Source organism: Sphaeramia orbicularis, chromosome 18 (genome assembly GCF_902148855.1).
Source record: "Sphaeramia orbicularis chromosome 18, fSphaOr1.1, whole genome shotgun sequence".
In the NCBI taxonomy this organism is placed as follows: Eukaryota; Metazoa; Chordata; class Actinopteri; order Kurtiformes; family Apogonidae; genus Sphaeramia; species Sphaeramia orbicularis.
In genome coordinates, this window is record NC_043974.1 from 1,893,999 (window position 1) to 1,918,734 (window position 24,736).

The following is a 24,736-nucleotide window of genomic DNA, read 5'->3' on the forward strand; positions in this document are numbered from 1 at the left end:
CAGAACAAAACCACTGAAGAACCAGGTCCAGACTGGAGAACCAGGTCCAGACTGTAGGACCAGGTCCAGACTGGAGAACCAGGTCCAGACTGGAGAACCAGGTCCAGACTGTAGGACCAGGTCCAGACTGGAGAACCAGGTCCAGACTGTAGGACCAGGTCCAGACTGGAGAACCAGGTCCAGACTGGAGCTGTGTTCTCACCCCCACAGAACTGTCTGCACATGTTCCTGCACCTAATCCCAAACCCACTAACATGTTCCCACTGAAGGTCCAAGCCTTTGGCCCAGAACCTGAGCTGTCGTGTCCTGTGTTGGATTCAATAAACCCATCTTTGACGGGTCTGTGTCTTCTTTATTTGCCGCTCACACATTCACTTGCAGACATGTGGTTTGTCTCCTACAGCCTATCCCATCATGCATCAGTCCTACTACATCTACAGCAGGTCTGTCAAACTCCTGTTCGTTCAGTTCCACATTCAGACTGATCTGATCTGCAGTGGGCCGGACCAATAAAATAATATAAGTAATAGGATCAGAACTGAGAAATAATGTTGACTCCAAAGTTTTCTCTGTGTTTTTGAGTGAAAAAAGTCAAATTCTGTAATGAAAATGTTCACATCTACGAACTGTACTTGAACATAACACAAACAAATATGAACCTGGAAATTCTGAAGAAAAATAAGTGTAATTTGAACAATATTCCACTTTAGTTTATCATTTATACATGTGCATCATAACCTGCAGATCCCAGTGGATCTACAAATACACCAAACATTTAGTACCAGGCAGAACACTGGTACAGTTCCATATGCTTCTCTTTAGACATTTCAGGTCGTTCATATTTTGTGTAAAAGGACAGTTTGTTCATGTAAACATTTTCATATAATTTTACTCTTTTACACTAAAGCACAGAGGAGCTTTGTCATTCTTTATAGGTTATTATAAGAGCATTTGACTGGTCTGAGCCACTGGAGATGATACTGGTCTGTGTGTGGAACCTGAGTTAAAATGTCTGACACCACTGACTGTTCATTTCTTCGGTGTCATTTCTGCATTTCACAAATTCATCCCAGGGGCCGGACTGGACCCTGTGGTGGAGTGGATTTGGCCCCTGGGACGCATGTTTGACACCTGTGACCTACAGTAAGTGTCAAGGGGCAAAACAGTAGCGATGAACGTGGACTGTTCATGGGCAGTACTTGGGTTCCCAGTGGAACCGGCTCCGACACCAGGCTGGAGGCTCTGAAAACAGCTACAGAACTTCTGTCAACTTTTCTTCAGAGGAAACTGCTTCTGATGGGACTTGGACGAGGTAACTAGTTCAACATAACTTGAATCTGGTGATTGGTAAGTTGCAATTTGCCAGTTTCTTTCCATAAAATTCACCAGAAGTCACAATTTAACCTCCTCAGACCCAGCTGTGGGTTTTCTGTCCACATTTGTGGACAAGAGTTTCACAACTTTATCCCATAAGAACCCAGTGTGACATTTGTGGCAGTTCCCAAATGAATTTTTCTCCATATTTACCCATCCTTAAGTGATTTATTACCATTTATTATAATATTATCTTCTGTATTTTGTTTTTTTTTTCAGTGAAATCAGATATTTTCCTATATTTAATTTACCATACATGTAGATGTTCATAAAAGCTCAGAGTAAAGTTGAGGGTTATTATATCAAAATAGACAAAACTGAAGAAAAAGTGACTTTTTCAGCAAAATCTATCATTAACTGAACATAAACCAAGCGTCTCCATCTACTGTCATCAATCCAACTCCATGGGTTTTACTGGTGAATCAATGTTTTAGAAGATGACGGTGTTTCCATGGTAACTACGGAGCCTCTGAACGTCCAAATGGGTCATATCTGATGACCATGAAAAGACGACAAACTGTATTATACACCAATTATTTACATGGATTTTGAATCAACAGGGATTAAACAGTTTATATCAGTTGATGATTTTGGTAGATGGTGGATGTTTGGGTCTTTATGGGTTAAACAAAAAAAAAGAAAAAGAAAACTGTCCACCACAAAGGACATTCCATAAAAATTTTAAAAAGTGCATCTGAAAAACTGTTGCATCATGATGTTTCCAATATAGGCACTGGTTGAATAAAAAACAAAAAAAGCTGGTACTTTGCTGACATTTCCTGGGTCTGAGGCGCTTCAGAGGTTCTTTTGCTAAATGCTCCTCAGGGGGAGTGTAGCGGCTGTACAGATGCGTTGCCAAAGAGTTTTTTTTCACACAACCCTTTTTTTTCTTGTTCTCCAGTTTATTCTGGCACACATACAAAAAAAGCCAAACGTTAAATGAAAACCCTGCAGTCCGTCTTGAGACTAAAAATAAAAAAAATAAAAATCACAGTTTGCTAACTCCACGAACATACACAAAGAACACTGCAATTAAAAAAAAAACATACTCAACAGAAAGCCAATCATGACACCAACACAACGGCACACAACACCTATTCAAATATGACATAAAGAAAATAAAAAAGTGTAAAATGAAGACAGGACCCATATATGTGCACTCACCAGGAGAGAACGACTAAACTGCTGCTGTCTCCTGGGGTGCACGACCCCAGTTTGCAGGGGTGTGGGGTTCATGTCCCCAAAATAAAATTGGAATTAACACAACAAAAGTCAGCAATGGCAAGTGGAATCCTACACTACATACCTAAACTCTGTGACAGGAGCACAGCCCTGGACTGGCCTACAGGTGCTGGGTGGCCGACATGGCACCACTGCGACAAACATTTCCAGGGGAACCACTGGTTGTGGACTGAAAGCTTAGTACCAGTCAGTATGTTTAAAGTCAGTTTGCAAAGTGTCTGTTTGATAACACTGATTAAAAGAAATTAATTATCAGAAATGAATCTGATGATAAGAGCAAAATGAAAGGAAGCGGTCGCTGTTCAAAGGAAACTGATGAAAAAAAAAAACATGTCAAGTGTTTCTTACATTTAAAAGGAGCGACTGAACCACAGTTTTGTATTTTTCATCTTTTCAGTTCATAAAGAACCCTTGTCCCTGAACACGAATCTGATGTTTTAATTCTTTTGATTAACTTTGTTTTTTTAAGGCATTTGAATTTGAATAGTCTTTATTGTCATTGTAACATGAAACATGTACAACGAAATTTAAAAAAGTGTCAGTCAATAAGTGCATAATAAAAACAACACAGACACAAACACCACAATAATAAATAATGACAGAATCAAACACAGTCATTCATTGTGTCATTGCATGGCTGTGGTTGTTTGTCATTCTTTATTATTGTGGTGTTTGTGTCTGTGTTGTTTTGTGTTGACTGACACTTTTTAAAATTTTCATTGTACATGTTTCATGTTACAATGACAATAAAGACTATTCAAAGTCAAATGCTTTAAAAAAAAAACAAAGTTAATCAAAAGAAATAAAACATCCGATTTGTGCTCAGGGACAAAGGGTTTTTTATTTCAGCGTATGTCATAGAATACTGCAGTTTCTCTTATTGCATTTTGAGAATATACTTACATTAAGTGTTGACATATATATTAAAATGGTTCATACTGAACACATATTCAAAGGAGAACTTGTCCATAACCTGGAAATCATGTGAATGATGTTTTTCTCCACCACTGCTGACCCCAAAGCTCAGTGTTAACAGCTGATGCTGTAGATAAGGGGGACATTTCCAGCTGCAAGGAGTTCACTAACAAACAAAGAAAGAACCAGCAAATCTACTGAAGCATAAGTGAGAAGGTGTAGCACACAGCAGCGAATGCAGGGCAAAGTGAGCAGGGAAACAGAAAAGTCACCCGGATGTGCACCGAGGTAACACTGAACACTGAAGTGCATGTGGCATCCTGTGTGTCTGCGGTCGATGACTCAACTACTGACAGAGGAGGGTTCGATGAAAAGAAGACTGCAAGGGTCGCCATGTTGAGAAACAGTGTGTGTGTGTGTGTGTGTGTGTGTGTGGGGGGGGGGGCAGGAAGAGGTTCAGCAAGGAAGGAAACACGACAACAGTGGGTGAGCAGAGACAGAAGGAGACAAAAGAGGAGAAGAATCTGAAAGTTAAGGACAAACTGCAGGTCTTACACTGGTTCATACACCTGGAGTTGAGCTTCAGTACACAGAGTAAGAACAGAAAAACACACTTAGGGATGGAACCATATGAAGAGTTCAAATCATGGTTATTGTGACCAAAATGATCACACTTATTATTATTATCACAGTATTGTTGAAATTGTGCTCAAAATGTTCAAAAAGTACTGATACACACACTGAAAGAATTTAATAAAGTTGTATTTTGAAAAAAATAAAACAAAAAAACCCCCAAAATAATAGGCACAATGTACTTTCTGTTGCAGAAACATTCAAATATTAACCTGTGAACATCAAACATACAAATGTGAATTAAAGATGGAAGCTTATGGACACTGAGCATTTTACAGAACGATGAGTTAGTTTAGCTTCTTTTTCACAGAGATAGATAGATAGATAGATAGATAGATAGATAGATAGATAGATAGATAGATAGATAGATAGATAGATAGATAGATAGATAGATAGATAGATAGATAGATAGATAGATAGATAGATAGATAGATAGATAGATAGATAGATGATTGCAATTAGAGATGGAACCATATGAAAATTTCATATCACAGTTATTGTGACCAAAATGATCACAGTTATCATTATTATCACAGTATTGTTGAAATTGTGCTAAAAATGTTCAAAAAATACTGATACACACACTGAAAGAATTTAACCAAGTTGTATTTTGAAAAAAATAAAATAAATAAATAAATAAATAAATAAATAAATAAATAAATAAATAAAATAAAATAAAATAAAATAAAATAACTGGCACAATGTCCCTTCTGTGTCAGAACCATTCCAATATTAACCCTTAGTGGTCTGAGTCTATTCTGTCTGTTTTTCAGTCCTTTTGGTTTGGCCTTTATATACTATAGAAACAAATGTTTATTATACCCATGTTTGGGATCTGTTTTTTCAGCACAACTTCATCTGTATCATCTGTCTGTTATTTTTTCACTTTAACCTACTATAAAAACACAAAAGGACAGAAAACACAAAAAAAAAATATATAAAATCTGATTTGAAAAATCGGATGGAGAATTGAGAATTGAATCGATAAATTCTTAATGATTCCAATCCCTATTTATCGGTATACTGGTAATCATTACATCCCTTGTATTCACACATGCTGTACCACCAATATGTTCACATGATAGTGGGCACAGCAACGTGACTGGGAGGCTATTGTATTCCAAAATGACTAATATCTCCCAAAATTTTGGTCCTATTAACTTATCGTTTTTACTAGACTGTTCTTTGACTAAAACTACATAAATATGACAAACTGCAGCAGTCAGATATGTAGGGATTTTGTGTGATGCCTGAGACACACACACACACACACACACAGAGTCCACTTCCCTTTTACAATAAAGAATTACAGCCAACAGTGTGTTTAGGGATGTAACGATTACTGGTATAATGATAAACCGTGGTAAATTGCAGACAGATTAATTATTTTATTCAGATTATGTCTTAGTATTCTTTTCATTGTCTTGTTTGTCAGGTTTCATTGTTATGTGTTCCTTTAAAAAAATGCAAATCTGATAGTAATGGTGTTTACAAACCTGGTTAGTGTTGACGTCAGTGTGCCGTGGTATTGGCATGGACCTTTCATTTTCTTGTACACACATCAATAAAAATATGAAACAATCCAAAAAAAAATGTGCAGACGGTTAGTATTACTATTTAAATTCTAATTATCATGACTAGCGGCATTGTACCCATGGTGCTATTGTACGATAGCGCCCTCCCATGGTGCAACAGCGGCATTGCACCCATACGCCCTCCAGTGCTGCAACATTGGGACACGCGTCTGACAAAGACGCACCGGACACAGAACGCCCATTATAGTAGGATAACTGTGTTTGACTACCTTAGAAAACACCTATGGAAAGATCTGCTTTTATGTCAAATATTTGAGTAGAGTTTTAATCTATTACAATTGTAATTCTCTATACCTAATATTTGGAACCAATATTCACTTTGAAAGTCTGTGAAAAGGTTCGTTAAACATCTGTGTGTTATTTATGCAATAAACTATATACATTCTTCAAATCAGATTTTATATATTTTTGTGTTTTCTGTCCTTTTGTGTTTTTATAGTAGGTTAAAGTGAAAAAATAACAGACAGATGATCTAGATGAAGTTGTGCTGAAAAAACAGATCCAAACATGGGTATAGTAAACATTTGTTTCTATAGTATATAAAGGCAAAACCAAAAGGACTGAAAAACAGACAAAATAGGCTCAGACCACTGAGGGTTAATATGTGAATGTTTCTGACACAGAGGGGACAGTGGGACTGGTATTATATTTGTTTTTGTTGTTGCTGTGTTTTTTTCAAAATACAACTTTATTAAATTATTTCAGTGTGTATTTAAATACTTTTTGAACATTTTGAGCCCAATTTCAACACTACCATGATAATAATAATAATGACTGTGATCATTTTGGTCACAATAACTGTGATCTGAAATGTTCATATGTTCCATCTCCAGTGAATACACAACAAACATCTGGACTGGAGGACCAGGAGGTTGGCCCTCAGGGTTGGGATGTGGATTTGAAAACCCCCCTCCCTGTTCACATCCCACCCTCAGTATTTACAGTGACCAAGTCCAGGATCTAGACCATGGGTGTCCAACTCCTGTTCTTTCAGGTTCCACATGCAACTCAGTTTGATCTGCAGTGGACCCAACCAGTCAAATAAGAACAGAAGAACCTAGAAATAATGACAACTGACAATTTTTCATATGCAAAAAATAACATTAAATTATGAAATCATTTACATTAAACAAACTATACAGACAAAACAGATGTGAATAACCTGAAAAAAACTGAAATTTCTGAAGAAAAATAAGAAGAAATAATAAGCAGAAAAATCTGATCAATATTCTGCCTCAACTTCAGATTAATCCATGTGCATTACAGATCAGATCTACCAGGACACTAAACAGACAGAAGACTGGTACAATTACACGGATTTTTCTGTTGACATCCCAGGTTGTTCATATTTGTTCAGGTTATTGATGTTTTATTATTGAAGGAGATCAGAATTTAATGTTCTTTGCAGTAAATCAAAAAGAATAAATTGGTGTTGTCATTATTTATAGACATGATGTCAGATTATTTTTTACATGAAACCCAGAAGAACATTTTCAGTCATTCTTTCTCGGTTCTTCTGCTGTTATTTTACAGTTTGACGCCCTTGACTGTTCATATCTTCTGCACTTTGTAAAGTCATCCTGTGGGTCAGACTGGACCCTTTGGTGGGTCGGATTTGGACCCTGGACCACAGGTTTGACACCTGTGGTCTAGAACCCATGGTTCCCCACGGGTCAACACACTAGTTTGGAATAATTCAGTTTTCGGGCACATTCCTCTTTTTCTTTCTCTTCATACACATCAGTGATCATCTTTGACCAGGTATAAGGATTACATACTCAGCTCTAGTTACACTACTTCAAGAATAAGTCACAGTCAGTATCATTTCAGGAGAAGACGTACAACTATTTTACTCCAACTTTATGGACAACAGTGTGTATAAGAGGACACACACACACACACACACACACACAAAGTGGAGTTTTTTGAACTGTGCATGTAGATGTGAGGTAAATATCCATGTGCATTAGGACCAGCAGGTCAGCAGGGTCTGCACAAACATGGAGTCCAGCTTCCTCTGCACACAGAAACCACTCATCCTAAAGTAACACCCCCCCCCCCCCCAAAAAAAATCTATTTTTACATGACACGAATGAAAACTAATTTACACTAATGAAAACATAACTATAAAAATAACAATTAAGTTCTTTGTTAGTTCTTCCTAAACCCCCACATTTCTAACAGTGCACTTTTAAAACACCTACAAGAAGTATGAAGTAGGTTTAAAGAACTGTCTGTGCATCGTATGCCATCCATCCATCCATCCATCCATCCATCCATCCATCCATCCATTGTGTTCTTATAATCACTGGTGTGAAAACAACTTTAATACATCCTCTTGTAAACGTAATACCTGAATTATTTATGATTTGATCACCAATTAATCAACATCAGCCAATATGTAGCTGATATATTCACTTTTTTTGCTGCACGGAGATTCTGTCACTCACTGCTCCTGTGTGTGTGTGTGTGTGTGTGTGTGTGTGTGTGTAGGTGTGTGTGTGTGTGTGTGTGTGTGTGTGTGTGTGTGTAGGTGTGTGTGTGTGGTGTGTGTGTGTGTGTGTATAGGTGTATGTGTGTGTGTGTGTGTGTGTGTAGGTGTGTGTGTGGTGTGTGTGTGTGTATAGGTGTGTGTGTGTGTGTGTGTATAGGTGTGTGTGTAGGTGTGTGTGTGTGTGTAGGTGTGTGGTGTGTGTGTGTGTGTGTATAGGTGTGTGTGTGTGTGTGTGTGGCGTGTGTGTGTGTGTGTGTGTAGGTGTGTGGTGTGTGTGTGTGTGTGTATAGGTGTGTGTGTGTGTGTATAGGTGTGTGTGTGTGTGTGGTGTGTGTGTGTGTGTGTGTGTGTGTATAGGTGTGTGTGTGGTGTGTGTGTGTGTGTGTGTAGGTGTGTGTGCTGCCCGGAGAATAAGAGGAACTTTAAAGCGAGTTAGTTTCACTTTCACTCCTGCTCGGACTATGACGCTATCACCCCCCCACACACAATCACCTAACCCCCCCACACACCCCCTGCCCCCCGCAAATCACGGACCCCCCTCTCGTCTTATGAACTATCCACCCCCCCACACACACACACATGTCCGTGCACTTCCTGTCTCCCTCACAGTTTCATTCTGCAGACAGGCCTGGGCGTTAATAGTGTAGGGGAGACTGGGGACAATTGTAACACGGGTCAGTTGTAACTCTTGCAGTTGCTCCAATCAGGAACAACTTAGGACTGACCTAATTCCCTCTGCACATGCTCAGTTTAGTCCTTAGTCCACATGGGCAGTTGTAGTGCTGTGAGGCAGACACATCCACATGTGTGAGTGGAAACAGAAGTGTGTGCTCAGTCATAGTTTTTGCTCTAATTATTTTTGGGATTGCATAGTTTTCATTTGAAAGTTGTGTCAATTATATTTGTGAGATAAACACAGATTTATGCAACTGTTTATCCACCTGTCCACAATTATCTAATATAAGACTATTATATCCTGTGTAGATCAGTGTTCTTATTTCATATATCGGCCAATATATCGGTTATCGGCCAATATCAGATATCGGCCGATATATTGGATATTGGCTTTTTTTAGCCCCCAGTATCGGCATCGGCATGGGCCCCAAAAATCCCATATCGGTCGGGCTCTAGATTTGATTGTTGGAGGTGATCATACGTTATGTGACTTTTGTTCTTTCTTATTCCTTAATGGCAGATTTGTTTTTAGGTGGATGTAGTTCAGTTCATTCCTACATTAAATCATCCAAACCAACCACTGACATCAGAAGTCATTGGCATCATTCTGCTGCTAGAAAACTGTCTGCATGTCTGGATTTCAGCTCGTCATCCAGGCCACAGGGTATTAGCAGCTGTTCTCAAACACATGTGCAGACAGGTCAAGTTCCTCACACCAAAGTGGAACTGAAAACCAAATCTGGATCCATGTCCCAACAACTGTAAGGTCCAAGAAACACAGTGTGGTGGGTCGTACACGCACACTTTTGGTCCTTTTGTGAACACAAGGACAAGTCGACTGAGCTGAAAGAGAAACAATACGTGACACAATACCATGGGCTGAGGCTGCAGTCCAAATATTCATGTGCAGAAGATGGAAATGTGTGCATATTAGTCTGTAGTTGTGCAAAAGAGAAAGACAAATGAGCTGAAAGAGAAACAGTACACAACACAATACTATGGGATAATACTTTATACCCCCTCCACTGCTCTATGGCCCCCCCACAAATGCTGGGCCCTGTGAATTTGTCACGTTTACCCCCCCCCCTTCAGGTGCCCTAGTGTATGAGGACGTTTGCCAGTTCTAGTGATGTGACGTTCACAAACGAATCGAATCTTTTGAACGGCTCTTTGAAATGAAGAATGGGAACCGAGTCTTTGTAAAGAGCCGTTCTTTTTTTTTTTTTTGGTTTTTGTTTTTTTTTATTAATAACAGTTATTAATTACTGTTGTGTTTTGTGCAATTTTTTCCATATGTTTACCCACATTTATTGTTCTTGTTCTGAGGGAAAATGCACTACAGTTGTTAAAGTATTTCAGCAATTGCAATGATAACTGGCTTTTGTTTTTTGTGCATTTTTTCTGTCTGTTTCCACACAGACTGTTCTAGTTCTGAGAATGTGACTCCAGTTCAGGTATTTCAGTAACTGCACTGATTCATCACTGTTGTGTTTTGTGCAGTTTTTTCCGTATGTTTCCACACATTTATTGTTCTTGTTTTGAGGAGAATCAAATGTTCTTTCATTAGAAAATGTTTTATTTTCTTCTTCATTTTTCTTCTACAGACTAGTCCACAGAATGTACTGGGATGTTTTTGCTCCAGTTCCATCATTTGTCTAATAGTAGAGTAAAGTAAAGTAAATTTTATTTATAGAGCACTTTTCACAGACAGAGTCACAAAGTGCTTTATCAATTCAAATCAGAATCAAATTAGTTTACAGAGACCCAACAGAATCCTTCAGGAGCAAACACTTGTGATTGGTGACAATGGCGAGGAAAAACTTCCCTTTAACAGCAGAAACCTGGAGCAGACCCAGACTCCTTTATGTCCTCCTTAATGTCACCTCTCATGTCATGGATTTAACCCACACATTTGAACTAACCATTCTGTTTTATAGTAAGATAATATTTACTGCTGCGCCAATTAAACACCTTTAAAATGGAATGTCAATCATCACATGGAGCCTTTTTAGTCATTCAAACACTGGGGTTTCAAAAGAATGGAAAAAACATAAAAGAGTCAGTCTGTTGAACGACTCCTGATTGAACGACTCCCTTCAAAGAGACAACAGTCCCAGCTCTGAGACTGAGACAGTTCAGTTCAGGTGAACGTTAATGCCAGTAATGTAGGATATACTGTAGGTGGAAGAAAACTGACAACCTGCTGCAGGATGAAATTCACTGAGCAGAAGAAGGGATTAAAAACCAGAGGGGGGGTTGATCCCTCCCACCCTCCCTACAAATCACAGCCTGTATATATTCAGAAGCTCTTGTATGACTTCAGTCAAACATAAAATGTACTGTGTGTATTTTAACAGTTAGAATATGAATTATTTAACTGTGACAACAAGAATTTACAAACACAAAATACAACTTTACGAATACCAATTCACCAAGGTGACTCTACTGTCAAAAATGTCAACAGTTCACAGGCCTTATTAGTGGAGCAGAGGATCCATGGATTCCACAGAAGGACCATGAGTTCAGGTTCCGTCTGTGGTCCCAACAATGGACTAGTGTTCGGATTTGACCTCAGTTCCTTCTCTGACTTCATTGGCCATCTTGTACAGTAATGTATCTGGTTCCAAAGCAGTGATTTTTTTGCTTTTTTAACTGGAATTCTTCCTTTTCCCACATTTCCCTGTGTTCTCCATAAACTGTAAATGCTCTGCTTGGCTCTGAATTGTTCCTTCATTCAACTCCACAGGTCCATCTGCAACACTATTTCTTTTTTTTCTTTTTTTTTTCTTTCTTTATGGGCTCAGCTGGCTGACAGGCAGCTGTCTGTACCAATAAGGCAGCAGCCCACACCAACTGTACTCCCAGTCATCATTGCCCATTTTTCTGACACCTTTGCTTGTGTATCCTCTTTTATTTGGACATTTTACCTGGGAGTATCTCACACTACTGTTTTTTTTTTTTCCTACTTGTCTTGTCCAGCGTCCTAACAGCAGAATGGTAGTCTGGTTCCTTTTGGTGCTGAACACATTTGCTTTGCCAAGGGTAACTTCATAAAGTATATGAAGTGCCCTTTGATATTCTACTGTGTTTATTATGAGTTTAGTTGAACCACATTTCAATGCCGGACCTGACATGGAGGGTGGGGGTGGGGGGGTAGAAGAAGGGAAGAGAAGAAGGTGGCGACACTATTTCTGACTAATGACACCACAAAGGTGGTTTGGAGCGCTGGCCCTTTAAATGCACTGGAGACACTTCAGGCCCCGCCCCCTCCAGGCTGTCAGCTGTGCCGCTCTGTCCCGTTCAACCAACAACTGAACATTTAAGGTAATGGGCTCCATGTCTGGACCGAGGCCGGCGGTAAGCATGGGCAGGGGTGGGTTTGCCCACTCAGTCAAAAGTTAAGAAAAAACCTTTAACCAATAGAAAACCGGAACAGACTACACTACGACTGGGTCTGCTTTGTGATTGGAGGGGCAGCCTACAGCCCGCCCTAATGCATCAGTGATTGGTTGTCACCTAAGCGCTCATACAGCAGCTCACTGTCTGTCATCTGTTTCCCAGCTGCGGGGACATAAACATAAACATAAACATAAACATACACAAACATGACGTGGAAACGGCTTAAATGTGGAAACGGCTGGAGGGAGGCGGAGCTCTGCCTGGTAGCGGCAGCTGCAACGAACACAAAGCAGAAACGGCTGGAACTTCACTTCCCTTCAGCCGATTCCACGTCATCTTTGTTTCATCCACATAATACCACATGGTTGTGCTGCTGCTGCCGCTGCCAGGCGGTGGCACAAACCTCTGTTTCCCACAATGCACATTGCCACAAAATTCCTCAGACGCCCAGTTCCTCCTGCCTCTGTTTGTAAACCCATGGTCTGTTTGTGGTGGATGGAACGAAGAAAGTGTTCAGCATGAGGAAGAGATTCAGCTGAGGAATGACAGACAGACGAATGAAACAGAGGATCTGACTGAGGATGGACAGATCTGAGGAAACACTGGGGACGAAGGTCTGCTGCTCCTTTAAATATAGGAAATTAAATATAGCAAAATGCATGATTTACAGTGAAAAATGCCAAATATAGAGGATAATGTTATAATAAATGGTGATGAATCCCTTAAGAAAGGCTGAGCAGAGACAGATGACTTTGGGCAGACACAGAAGTAGTTCTGGGTCTGCATCTGTTCATTCAAGTGGAATTCTCCTGTCGCATAGTCAGATCTGTCACTTGTTTTGAGTTTGCGCACTCATAAAGTTGCATTTTGTGTTTGTAATTCTTGTTGTCAGAACATTTTCACTCCTACTCTGACAGATGAAATGCACACTACATTTTCTGTAGGACTGAACTCATTCAAGAGTTACAAAAGTTCATTTTTTGCACAACTACAGACTAATATGCTTACATATCTGTCTAATGCACATGAAGGCTTCAACAGCAGCCTCACCCTAAAGGTTAGAGCCAGTTGACAAAGGAGTCAACGAAGAAAACGACTGGAGGCTGCAGAGGAAGAGAGAGAGTTTGTGGTGGAGGTGAAGAGATACTGACAGAGAATAAAGAGAGAGAGAGAGGAAGAGAGGAAGAGAGCGCGCAAAACAAAGAGCTCAGACCAGAAGAAGTGAGAGTAGCGATAGAGGAAGAGAGAGGCAGAAAAAAGAACCAAAAATAAAAAATAAAAGTACGCACAACAACTCCACTGATGAGAACCTGCTATTTTTAAAGGCTAAACCGATAGAGCTAGAGGAGGAGAGAGAGAGAGAGAGAGAGAGAGAAATCCACCGTCATCATGAAGTTGCGCAGTTACCTTGTCTTCCTCGGTGAGTTCACATATTCATTTCCAATTTCCACTTTCAAATGAGCTTTTACTTAACTTTAATAGAACTTAAAAGATCCTTAAGGGGAGCAGAAAAATCAGCAGAATAGACTTAAATGTGATGCTCAGCTGTGCACTGGAAACAGCTGATTTCAGAAGGTTTTGGAAGTTGGCTGCGAAGGCCACATGGCATTTTCACTCCTTATTATGTCAGATCACAAGTGTTGTGCCCAGTTTAACACTGATTTCTGATCAAATCTACGTTCAGTATCCTGATGAGACTTGAACCCTTCAAGACAACGTCCAAATGTGGAAACGTCCAAATGAACGTTTCTGTACATTTATTACAATATTATCCTCTGCATTTTGCATTTTTCAGTGAAAGTCAGATATATTTTTAGAAGGTAATGTGTTGGTCAAATATCAGTGTATATTCAAAGGTTATTATATGAAAACTACATTTTTTCAGCGCAGATATTGTAGATTGTATGTAAACTGTACTGCACTTGAATTATTGACATGTTTTTAAGTGTTGATCGGCTCAGTGGTTCAAACATTTGGTTTTTCAGTGGTTCAAAAGTTTGGTTTTATGAATATTTTTACATATTTTTATTTGTTTTTTTATATATATTTTATATCAGTAGATGTTTTTTGGTTTTCTTGCTGGTGGCTGTTTAGGCCTTTGAGGGTTAAGGGGGTCTTTGTGGAATCCGGAAGCACTGAAGAGCACAAAAGTACGATCTGACTGAAAAATAACACACATTCAGTCTAAATTATGATGGAATTAAGAAGAAAAATTGACCAATTTACATTTTAATGACTGAAATTGACTTTGGTGTCTTCTGCAGAATCATTTTCCCTAATTTAAACTAATAATTTAAGTGAAATAATGCCACTGGAAAGTATTTAGCTATTATTTTTAGGGCTGTGTTCCAGCAAGAATCTGGTGATACGATACAAATCACAATACTAGGATCACAATTCGATATACCATGGCACTGGTAAAAAGGTATTTTTGTTTGTTTCTTTATTTTAAATGATTATTTCCAAGAAGAATTGAATTACAGCAGAAATCTGCACAAATACTAAACACATTTTTATTGGATCCCAACAGGATCTAATGTTATATCACATTAAAAAGAAAATGTTCCAACTGTGTTCAAACTGAAATTCTGTTTTCCAGACATTCCAGTTTCAGATCCTGTTCTAATGTTCAGATTCTGTTTGTTCACAACTAACATCAGAACAGGATTGGAGTTCAATCCCAACAAAGGAACCAACATTATTGAATAAAAGAGACTCTGTAAAGCCCTTTGAGATAACCTTGTTGTGATATTGGGCTATACAAATAAAATTGAATTGAATAAAAGAGTGTGAAATAATAGTAAATAAAATAGAAACAAAAAAGAAAAACAAAAAACCAAAATGAATCTCCACAATATCTGCATTTGAATAAATACCTAAAAAATATCGATACAGTACTTTTTTTTTTTTTTTTTTAAATTCAAGTTTTTATTTGGTTTACAATGCAAAATTTGCATATTTTATACATTGATAGTTTTGTTTCTTAGTTTGGTTTCCACTTATTTCCTTTCCAATCTTTTTTTTTTTTTTTTTTAAATATATAAAACAAGACAAAAAACAAACAAAGAGAACCCTTGAGTAGCAGTAGAACAATGGGCGTCCAGTCTGTTCTTTTTCAGTGTTCATAGTCTGTCCACGGTCTGCAGTCTTCCTTGCATTAGTCCTGGTCCAGTCTTAGTGGAAAGGTCAGTTCTTCCATTTCAGTCGTTTCTTGAACCAGCTCCTTCCATTCGTCCTCTGAGGGGGTTTAGTCTGTCATCCATTTCCTACTGATCACTGTTTTACCGATAATCAACCTGATATTCCACACATATGTTTGACTAAATCCTTTGATACGACCTGGTCCTTTACCTGAGAACATGTTCTCCAAATTTAAAGGCCTTTTTATTTTCATGACTTTGTCAGTACTATTCCTGAGTTTTTCCCAAAAGGGAGAGAATTTGGGACAGCTCCAAAAAATACATACAGTACTTTTTAATATCGATACAGTATTGTGAAATGAAATATCATGATATATTGCAGAATCGAAATTTTCTTCCAGCCCTACTTCAGATCATAAGAACAAACCTGAGTAACTCAGACCTGTTTAGGTGATCAGTTGGATGGTGCATTCACTTCTGCACCGAATGGATCAGGGTTCAACCTTCTCAGTTGTCCTTCAAACTGAACATGTGTCCCTCCTCGTAGATTCTACAGCTGATACATTTGATGGATAAATATAGTGTGTTGAACAGATTTACACTAATACACAGGTGTCAAACATGCGGCCCGGGGGCCAAATCCGTCCACCAAAGGGTCTAATCCGGCCCGCAGGATGAATCACACTGAAGATATTAACAATCAATGGTATAAAAATCATTTTAATTCTGGTTCCACATACAGAACAATTAATCTCAGTTGGGTCAGACCAGTAAAATATGATCATAATAACCGATAAATAATGAAAACTACAGATTTTATCTTTGTTTTAGTGTAAAAAAAAAAAGTAAAATTACATGAAAATGTTTATATTAACAAACTGTCGTACAAAAAATGTGAATAACCTGAAATGTCTTAAGAGAAGTACATGTAATTTTACCCATATTCTGCCTGTTATTAAATGTTTTGTGTATTTGTAGTTGTAATGTAAGTTGTAATGTACATGTGTAAAGGATAAACTGATAAACTGAGGCAGAATATTGTTCAAATTGCACTTGTTTTTCTTCAGACATTTCAGGTTGTTCATGTTTTTCAGATTTTTAAGGAAACATTGTAGATGCAAACATTATCATAATGTAATTTTACTTTTTTTTTACTGTATTTATTTCACTGGTCCGGCCCACTTGAGTTCATTTTGGGCTGAATGTGGAACTGAACTAACATGGGTTTGACAGCCCTGCACTAATAGAATCTCCAAGGTGGACCAGAATGTTCTGTTAGATTTGAAAAGTCCAACCTAATGATTGGACTGGATTTTCCGCCATGATATTCAAATGAGTTCAGGTCAAAGGTCATGTTTGGTCATTCTATGGAGCTGCAGACGGATTACAGGCACTGTTTACACTACTATATGAATGAATGAAATAGAAGTGGATCCAAGTGCATCAGAGCTTTGATGGGATTTGTGGTGAATATTGGTGAAGGTGATGACGAGTGGAGCTGAGGTCAACATCTGCAGGTTTACAGAGATGGACCAGAGCAATATATGGAACCAGGAGATGGATCCAACTAGGAATCAAACAGACAACTGTGGATGAGGAAGGCTAGGACAGATGGACAGATGGACAGATGGACACAAAGCCTTACTGTGACCCAGTGGTTTCTGGACATTATCCTATGATGTGTTAAAAATACATGTTGTTTTCATATTTAATCCAATTCTGATACAAGATAAATCAGCTCCAAATGTGACAGTGGTTCAAGGCTGAATACAGTATAGAGCACAGGTGTCAAACATGCGTCCTGGGGACCAAATCCGGCCCACCAAAGGGTCCAATCTGGCCCTGGGATGAATTTGTGAAAGACAAAAATTACACTGAAGATCTGAACAATGGAGGATGTTCAAATCCTTTTAATTCAGATTCCACATACAGACCAGTAGGTCAGACCAGTCAAATACTATCATATTAAACCTAGAAAGAATGAAAACAGACAATTTTAGTTTTGTTTTAATGTAAAAAAGTCATATTACATGAAAATGTTTCTATTAAAAAACTATTATTTGACAAAAAATGTGACAAAGCTGAAATGTCTTCAGATCAGTGAATGCAGTTGTACCAATATTCTGCCTGTTATTAAATGTTTGGTGTATTTGTAATTCTAATGTCAGTTCTAATGCACATGTGTAAAGGATAAACTGAGAATCTGAGGCAGAATATTGTTTAAACTGCAGTTATTTTTCATAAGACGTTTCCAGTTGTTCATGTTCTTCAGATTTTTGTGGATGTAAACCTGATCCTAATTTAATTGTCCTTTTATCACTGTTCTTATTTGACTGGTTGGGTCCACTGCAGATCAGACTGGGCTGAATGTGGAACTGAACTGACATGAGTTGGACAGAACTGATGTACACTGAACAAAAATATAAACACACCACTTTTGTTTTTGCTCCCATTTTTCATGAGCTGAACTCAAAGACCTAAAACTTTTTCTGTGTACACACAAGGTTTATTTCTCTCAAATATTGTTCACAAATCTGTCTAAATTTGTGTTAGTGAACACTTCTTCTTTGCTGAGATAATCCATCCACCTCACAGGTGTGGCAGATCCAGATGCTGATTAGACAGCAGGATTTTTGCACAGGTGTGCCTTAGGCTGGCCACAATAAAAAGCCACTCTAAAATGTGCAGTTTTATCACACAGCACAATACCACAGATGTCACAAGTTTGGAGGGAATATGCACTGATCATGCTGACTTCAGGAATGTCCACCAGAGCTTCTGCCTGTGAATTGAATGTTCATTTCTCTACCATAAGCCATCTCCAAAGCTGTTTCAGAGAATTCATGAAGAAGACTGTGTGAGGAAAATGGTGGTCACACCAAATACTGACTGGTTTTCTGACCCCCCTGGACCACCCAATACAGTAAAAGTGCACATTTTAGAGTGGCCTTTTATTGTGGCCAGCCTAAGTCACACCTGTGCAATAATCCTGCTGTCTAATCAGCATCTGGATCTGCCACACCTGTGAGGTGGATGGATTATCTCAGCAAAGGACAAAGGAGAAGTGCTCACTAACACAGATTTAGACAAATTTATGAACAATATTTGAGAGAAATAGGCCTTTTGTGTACATAGAAAAAGTTTTAGATCTGGGAAAATGGGAGCAAAAACAAAAGTGGTGCGTTTATATTTTTGTTCAGTGTAGAATAATAACACACTCCAAAAGCATTAGTAAGGGTTTCATGTCTCTTCTTCCTGCCGACAGTTTCACACAGGCTTTGTTTTCTTTTTCACACATATATGACACACCTACGTCACAGGATGAGAAAACCGTTGAGAGTAAACGCTTCTACATCTGTGTGTGGTGGAAACTGTGCTTTTCAAAGGAGCCGTCAGTGATTCCTGACAGCAACGGGGATTCTACCGCATGTACACGAGGAAGATGTGACGGAGATGGCCGTGCTTGGTTCAGGCCTCACACTTTGTCTGATCTCGTTACCGTCAGCGTTCAAACTCAATCACGTCCACATTCCCGGTCAATTCCCACTCGGTGTGTGTTGGTTTAACGGCTCCTCCACGTCAAACCATCATCCGGATCCTCTGCTTTCACAGACATTTTCATCCCTTTATGTGCATTTTTCACAAGTCTGTACATTTGGCCTGAGGGAATTACCCATAGTGTACAAAATAAGACTGTGACCTCCAAACGGGGTTAGTGGGGTAAGCCTCCAGCCTTTAAGAACAGAGAACAAAAGGATCATCTGGTGCATGAGATGAGCAGGAATTTAAATACACACAAAAACATGGGACAGCAGAGGCAGCAAAGGATGGAAACATGTGTATCCAATCCAGTCCAATCCAGTCCAGTCCAGTCCAGTCCAATCCAGTCCAGTCCAATCCAGTCCAATCCAGTCCAGTCCAGTCCAGTCCAAGTGTATTTGTGAAGCACTTTAAAACAACCACAGTGGACCAAAGTGCTGTACAGAAGAATAAAAACCAAAATAATAGCAAAATACAGGAATAGATTAAAAGACACAGAACTGTAAAAATAAAATTTAAAAATTTAAAAAATAAATAAATAAAAATACAGAAGAATAGATAAAAACTAAATAAAAAAATACAGGAATAGATTAAAAGACACAGAACTGTAAAAATAAAATTTAAAAATTTAAAAATAAATAAATAAAAATACAGAAGAATAGATAAAAACTAATTAAAAAAATACAGGAATAGATTAAAAGACATGGAACAACTGTAAAAATTAAATTCCAAATTGAAAAATAAATAAATAAAAATATAGAAGAATAGATAAAACCTACACAAAAGAATAGCATACAAGAATAGATTAAAAGACACAGAACAACTGTAAAAACAAAATTATAAATTAAATAAAAATAAATAAATAAATAAATAAATAAATAAATAAAAATACAGAAGAATAGATAAAACCTAAATAAAAAAAATACAGGAATAGATTAAAAGACATAGAGCAAATGTAAAAATTAAATTATAAATTAAAATATATTAAAAAAAAAAAAAACAATAAAATACAGGAATAGATTAAAAGACACAAAACTGTAAAAATAAATAAATAAATAAAAATATAGACAAATAGATAAAACCTAAATAAAAGAATAACATACAAGAATAGATTAAAAGACATGGAACAACTGTAAAAAATAAAATTACAAATTAAAAAATAAATAAATAAATAAAAATACAGAAGAATAGATAAAACCTAAATTAAAAAAAAAATACAAGAATAGATTAAAAGACATGGAACAACTGTAAAAATAAAATTATAAATTAAAAAATTAAAAAAATTAATAAAAAATACAGAAGAATCAATAAAACCTAAATAAAAGAATGAAATACAGGAATAGATTATAAAAGACACAGAACTGTAAAAAAAAATAAAATAAAAAAAAATAAAAAATACAGACGAATAGATAAAACCTAAATAAAAGAATGAAATACAGGAATAGATTATAAAAGACACAGAACTGTAAAAAAAAAAAAAAAAAAAAATACAGACGAATAGATAAAACCTAAATAAAAGAATGAAATACAGGAATAGATTCTAAAAGACACAGAACTGTAAAAAAAAAAATAAAAAATAAAAAATAAAAAAATACAGACGAATAGATAAAACCTAAATAAAAGAATGGAATACAGGAATAGATTATAAAAGACACAGAACTGTAAAAAAAAAAAAAACAAAACAAAAAACAGACGAATAGATAAAACCTAAATAAAAGAATAACATACAAGAATAGATTAAAAGACATGGAACAACTGTAAAAATAAAATTACAAATTAAAAAATAAATAAATAAAAATACAGAAGAATAGGTAAAACCTACATAAAAGAATACAAGAACAGTATATATATGGTATCGTCATCCTGGTGTTGTGGTTTGTGGTATCACCAGGTTCTTGCAGACACACAGCCCTACTGACCCTAAAACAGAAGGTTTCATGGTTGTTCGTCCTTCTTCATACCACCCAGCTCTACTTCCTGTTTGTATGTCCTCCTCTCAGTTTGGTGACCTTTAACCTCTGTCTGTCTTCTGTCTGTTCCCTACATCACTCCCTCCTTCCACCTCAGTTCTTGCACTCGTTTGCATTTCCAGAGGAGACGATGAAGCTACGACTGCCCCAGAAAACAGGCCTGAGGTTTCCCAAACACACACAGGTACTTCAGACTTTTCTACACTGTATCTACACCAGGGGTCTCAAACATGTGGCCCGGGGCCCAAATGCGTCCCTCCAAAGGTTCCAGTCCGACCCCTGGGATGAATTTACAAAGTGTAAAAATTCCACAGTCAAAGCTGTGGAACTCATTTTAGTTCAGGTTCCACAAACAGACCGATCTGACCTACAGCACAGGTGTCAAACATGCGTCCTGGGGCCCAAATCCAGCCCCCCAAAGGGTCCAGTCCGGCCCTGTGGATGAATTTATGAACTGCATAAATTCCACTCAGATGTGCCCAGTCCTGTTAGTTCAGTTCCACATTCAGACCAGTTCAGTCTGCAGTGGACAGGACCAGTCACATACTGTCAGAAGAACAGAAATAATGACAACTGACAATGTTTCTGTTTGGAAATGGAAATATTTTCATGGATTTACACTGAAACTAAGGAGAATTTCACAAAAAATGTGAATAACCTGAACAAATATGAACAACCTGAAATGTCTTAAGAGAAGTCAGTCCAATTTTAATAATATTCTGTCTGTTATTAAATGTTTAGTGTGTTTGTAGATCCACTGTGATCTGTCAGTTCTAATGAACATGTGGAAATGATAAACTGAGGCAGAATAGTGTTCAAATGACACTGATTTGTTCAGTTTGTTCATGTTATTCACATCTTTTGAAAGGAGAGTTTGTACATCTAAGCCTTTTCATAATGTAAATGAACTTTTTTCGCTTTAAAACAGAGAAAAGTTTGGAGTTGTCATTATTTGTATGTTCTTCTGTTCTTTTACTGGTTGGGTCCACTGCAGATCAGATTTAACTGAATGTGGAACTGAACTGACAGGAGTTTGACAGCCCTGCTCTACAGTCAGATAACAGCAGAATGGCCTACAAAAAAAAGAATGACTGCAGACTTTCTACTTGGTTTGATGTGGAAAAAAAAAAAAAAAAAGTAAAAAAAAAAAAAAAATTTATATATATATATATATATATATATATATATATTTATATATATATATATATCATGCCTATAAATAATGACCATTTAAAATGTTTGTCTTTGTTTTAGTGCAAAAAAATCCCATTAAATTGTGAAACTCTTTCCATTTCCAAACTCTCCTGTACCAATAAAATGTGACTAACCTGAACAAATGTGTCCAACCTGAAATGTCTGTATTAAATTCAGTCCAGTTTGAACTCTTTTCTTCCTGTTCCTCAGTGTTTAGTGTCTTTGGAGATCTGATCCAGAATGCACATGGACTAATGAGAAGTGGAGGAAGAAGACTGAGAAAATTACACTGATTTTACTGAAGAAATGTCCGTTTTTTCAGGTTATTCACATCTGTTTTGTTTGGATAGTTTATAAAAGTAAATATTTTAATTTTCATTAATTTAATGGAGGTTTTTTGCACTAAAACACAGACCTAAATTGTCAGCTGTCATTCTTTCTAGGTTCTTCTGTTCTTATTTGACTGGTTGGGTCCACTGCAGATCAGATCAGACTGAATGTGGAACCTGATAGAACAGGAGTTGGAGAACCCTGGTTTAGACTCTGTTTGTTTTGTCGTGTTGCTTTATGTTGTATGACGTCTGTGATATGAGGTTTGTTTAGTGGTCTTGTTTCTCTGTTTGTTGGAAACATGTCAGATCCCCCCCCCACCTCGGCTGCCTCCACACCCTCGGAGTCTGTGAATAAAAGCACATATGAAGTGACGCCGGCCACAACGCCCTCCACTTCCCCTGAGGAAAACACAACGGTACAGCATGAACCCTTTACAGTCCACTCACACAAATGCTCTGAAACTCACATTTTCAACCTGAGTGTGTTATTGAAGGACATGACAAGACCTTGTTACTTCTGTGAATATTTTTCCATATTTTTTTATTCTTATATAGAAAATCCAGATCAGTGAAGTTACCACATTGGCTTCTTTGCCTGTAAGTGGCAAAAAAAAAAAAAAAAAAAATTAAATCCAAGAAGTAAATATAAAAAAATACAATAAAAACCCATGTAAGGTATAGGGCTGTAAGAAAAAATCACTTCTGCAATATCAGTCAATCAGTCTTCATTTATATAGCACTTTTCATACATTAACGGTGTAGCACAAAGTGCTTTACATATAAGTTTAAAAATAAGTACACACACACACACACACACACACACACACACACACACACACACACACACAGACATACTCAAAAAGACTAACTGAGCACGAGCGGACCAGAGAGTAAAAGTAAAAGTAAAAGTAAAAGAGGAGGCGCTGTCTCAGGGGGCCATCCACACCAGGAGGCAGCCGCTGACCCCGGCAACCAGCGCCGCATCCCAACCACTGAGAGAGGGCCACGGAGGCAGAGACCCCCACCCACCAGAAAGGAGCAGACTCCAGTGAAAGAAGGCGCCACAGCCCCCCCCCCTCATCAGAGGAGGGCTCCCTCTGATGAAACACTGGACAATATAGATGAGAAACATTAAAAAGATATAAAAGCATTGATTAAAAGAATCTTAAGATATTTAAATATATATATATATATATATATATATATATATATATATATATATATATATATATATATATATATATATACACAGGGTGGGGAAGCAAAATGTACAATATTCTGAGGCAGGGATTGAAAGACAGTGTATGACCAGTTAGTTTATTGAAAGTCATGAGAATTTATTTGCCACAAGAAAATGTCCATAATAGAAAATGTTTTTATTCTATGTGTCCTCCTTCTTTCTCAATAACTGCCTTCACACGCTTCCTGAAACTTGTGCAAGTGTTCCTCAAATATTGGGGTGACAACTTCTCCCATTCTTCTTTAATAGTATCTTCCAGACTTTCTGGTAATAGTTTTGCTCATAGTCATTCTCTTCTTTCCATTATAAACAGTCTTTATGGACACTCCAACTATTTTTGAAATCTCCTTTGGTGTGACGAGTGCATTCAGCAAATCACACACTCTTTGACGTTTGCTTTCCTGATTACTCATATGGGCAAAAGTTTGTGAAAAGGTATGGATAATAGTGTTAGGTATGATTATGACATCAGTATATGTTTGGGTTCAAAACAACTGACGTAGTGTCTGCTGAGAAAAAACAACTACATGTTCAGTGTACATTTGGCTTCCCCACCCTGTGTATATAACTATAAAACCTTCGAGTAGATGAAACAGAGGCATTAGTTAAAAGCCTAATTAAAGCGGTGGGTCTTGAGCCTGGTTTTAAAAATGTGTCCGTTCTCTGCGGGTCCCTTCAGGCTGTTCCATAGTCCAGGAGCAGAATGCTGAAAAGCGCCTCACCATGAGTTTATGTGTTGGCTTCTGGAACTGTTCAAAGGCCGGTGCCAGAGGAGCTCAGGGTCCACCAGGGTTCATAAGGTGAAAGCAAGTCTACAAGATAAGAAGGCACAAGACCATTAAGACATTTAAAAACTATTAAGAGGACCTTAAAATATATTGCGATATTTCATTTCACAATACTGTATCAGGGGTTTTTCTAGAAAAAATTAGTAAGAGGGCACCGCGGTCTGAAAAGACACCAGTTTGTGTCGTTTTGAACCGTCAGATGGTC

The 24,736-nt window shown here is 37.6% G+C and overlaps 2 protein-coding genes across 4 annotated transcripts in view; both read left to right on the plus strand.

Annotated features, from left to right (window-relative positions):
• The window catches only part of LOC115438928 (protein FAM160A1-like), an 18,403-nt gene extending 8,745 nt beyond the window's left edge, over positions 1-9,658 (plus strand). The window contains exons 5-6 of the mRNA XM_030162818.1: positions 5,681-5,686; positions 9,471-9,658. Coding sequence (XP_030018678.1) covers positions 5,681-5,686; positions 9,471-9,658 — 194 coding nt within the window. The remainder of the gene's footprint in view (positions 1-5,680; positions 5,687-9,470) is intronic.
• A 3,826-nt stretch (positions 9,659-13,484) lies between these two features.
• Positions 13,485-24,736, plus strand: part of LOC115438142 (putative protein TPRXL) — a 37,990-nt gene continuing 26,738 nt past the window's right edge. Inside the window, exons 1-3 of one of the 3 annotated variants that reach the window (XM_030161555.1) lie at positions 13,485-13,747; positions 21,075-21,161; positions 22,810-22,919. In XM_030161555.1, the coding sequence (XP_030017415.1) occupies positions 13,717-13,747; positions 21,075-21,161; positions 22,810-22,919 (228 nt within the window). In that variant the 5' untranslated portion in view covers positions 13,485-13,716. The remainder of the gene's footprint in view (positions 13,748-21,074; positions 21,162-22,809; positions 22,920-24,736) is intronic. The other 2 variants (XM_030161554.1, XM_030161553.1) reach the window with 2 other exon arrangements.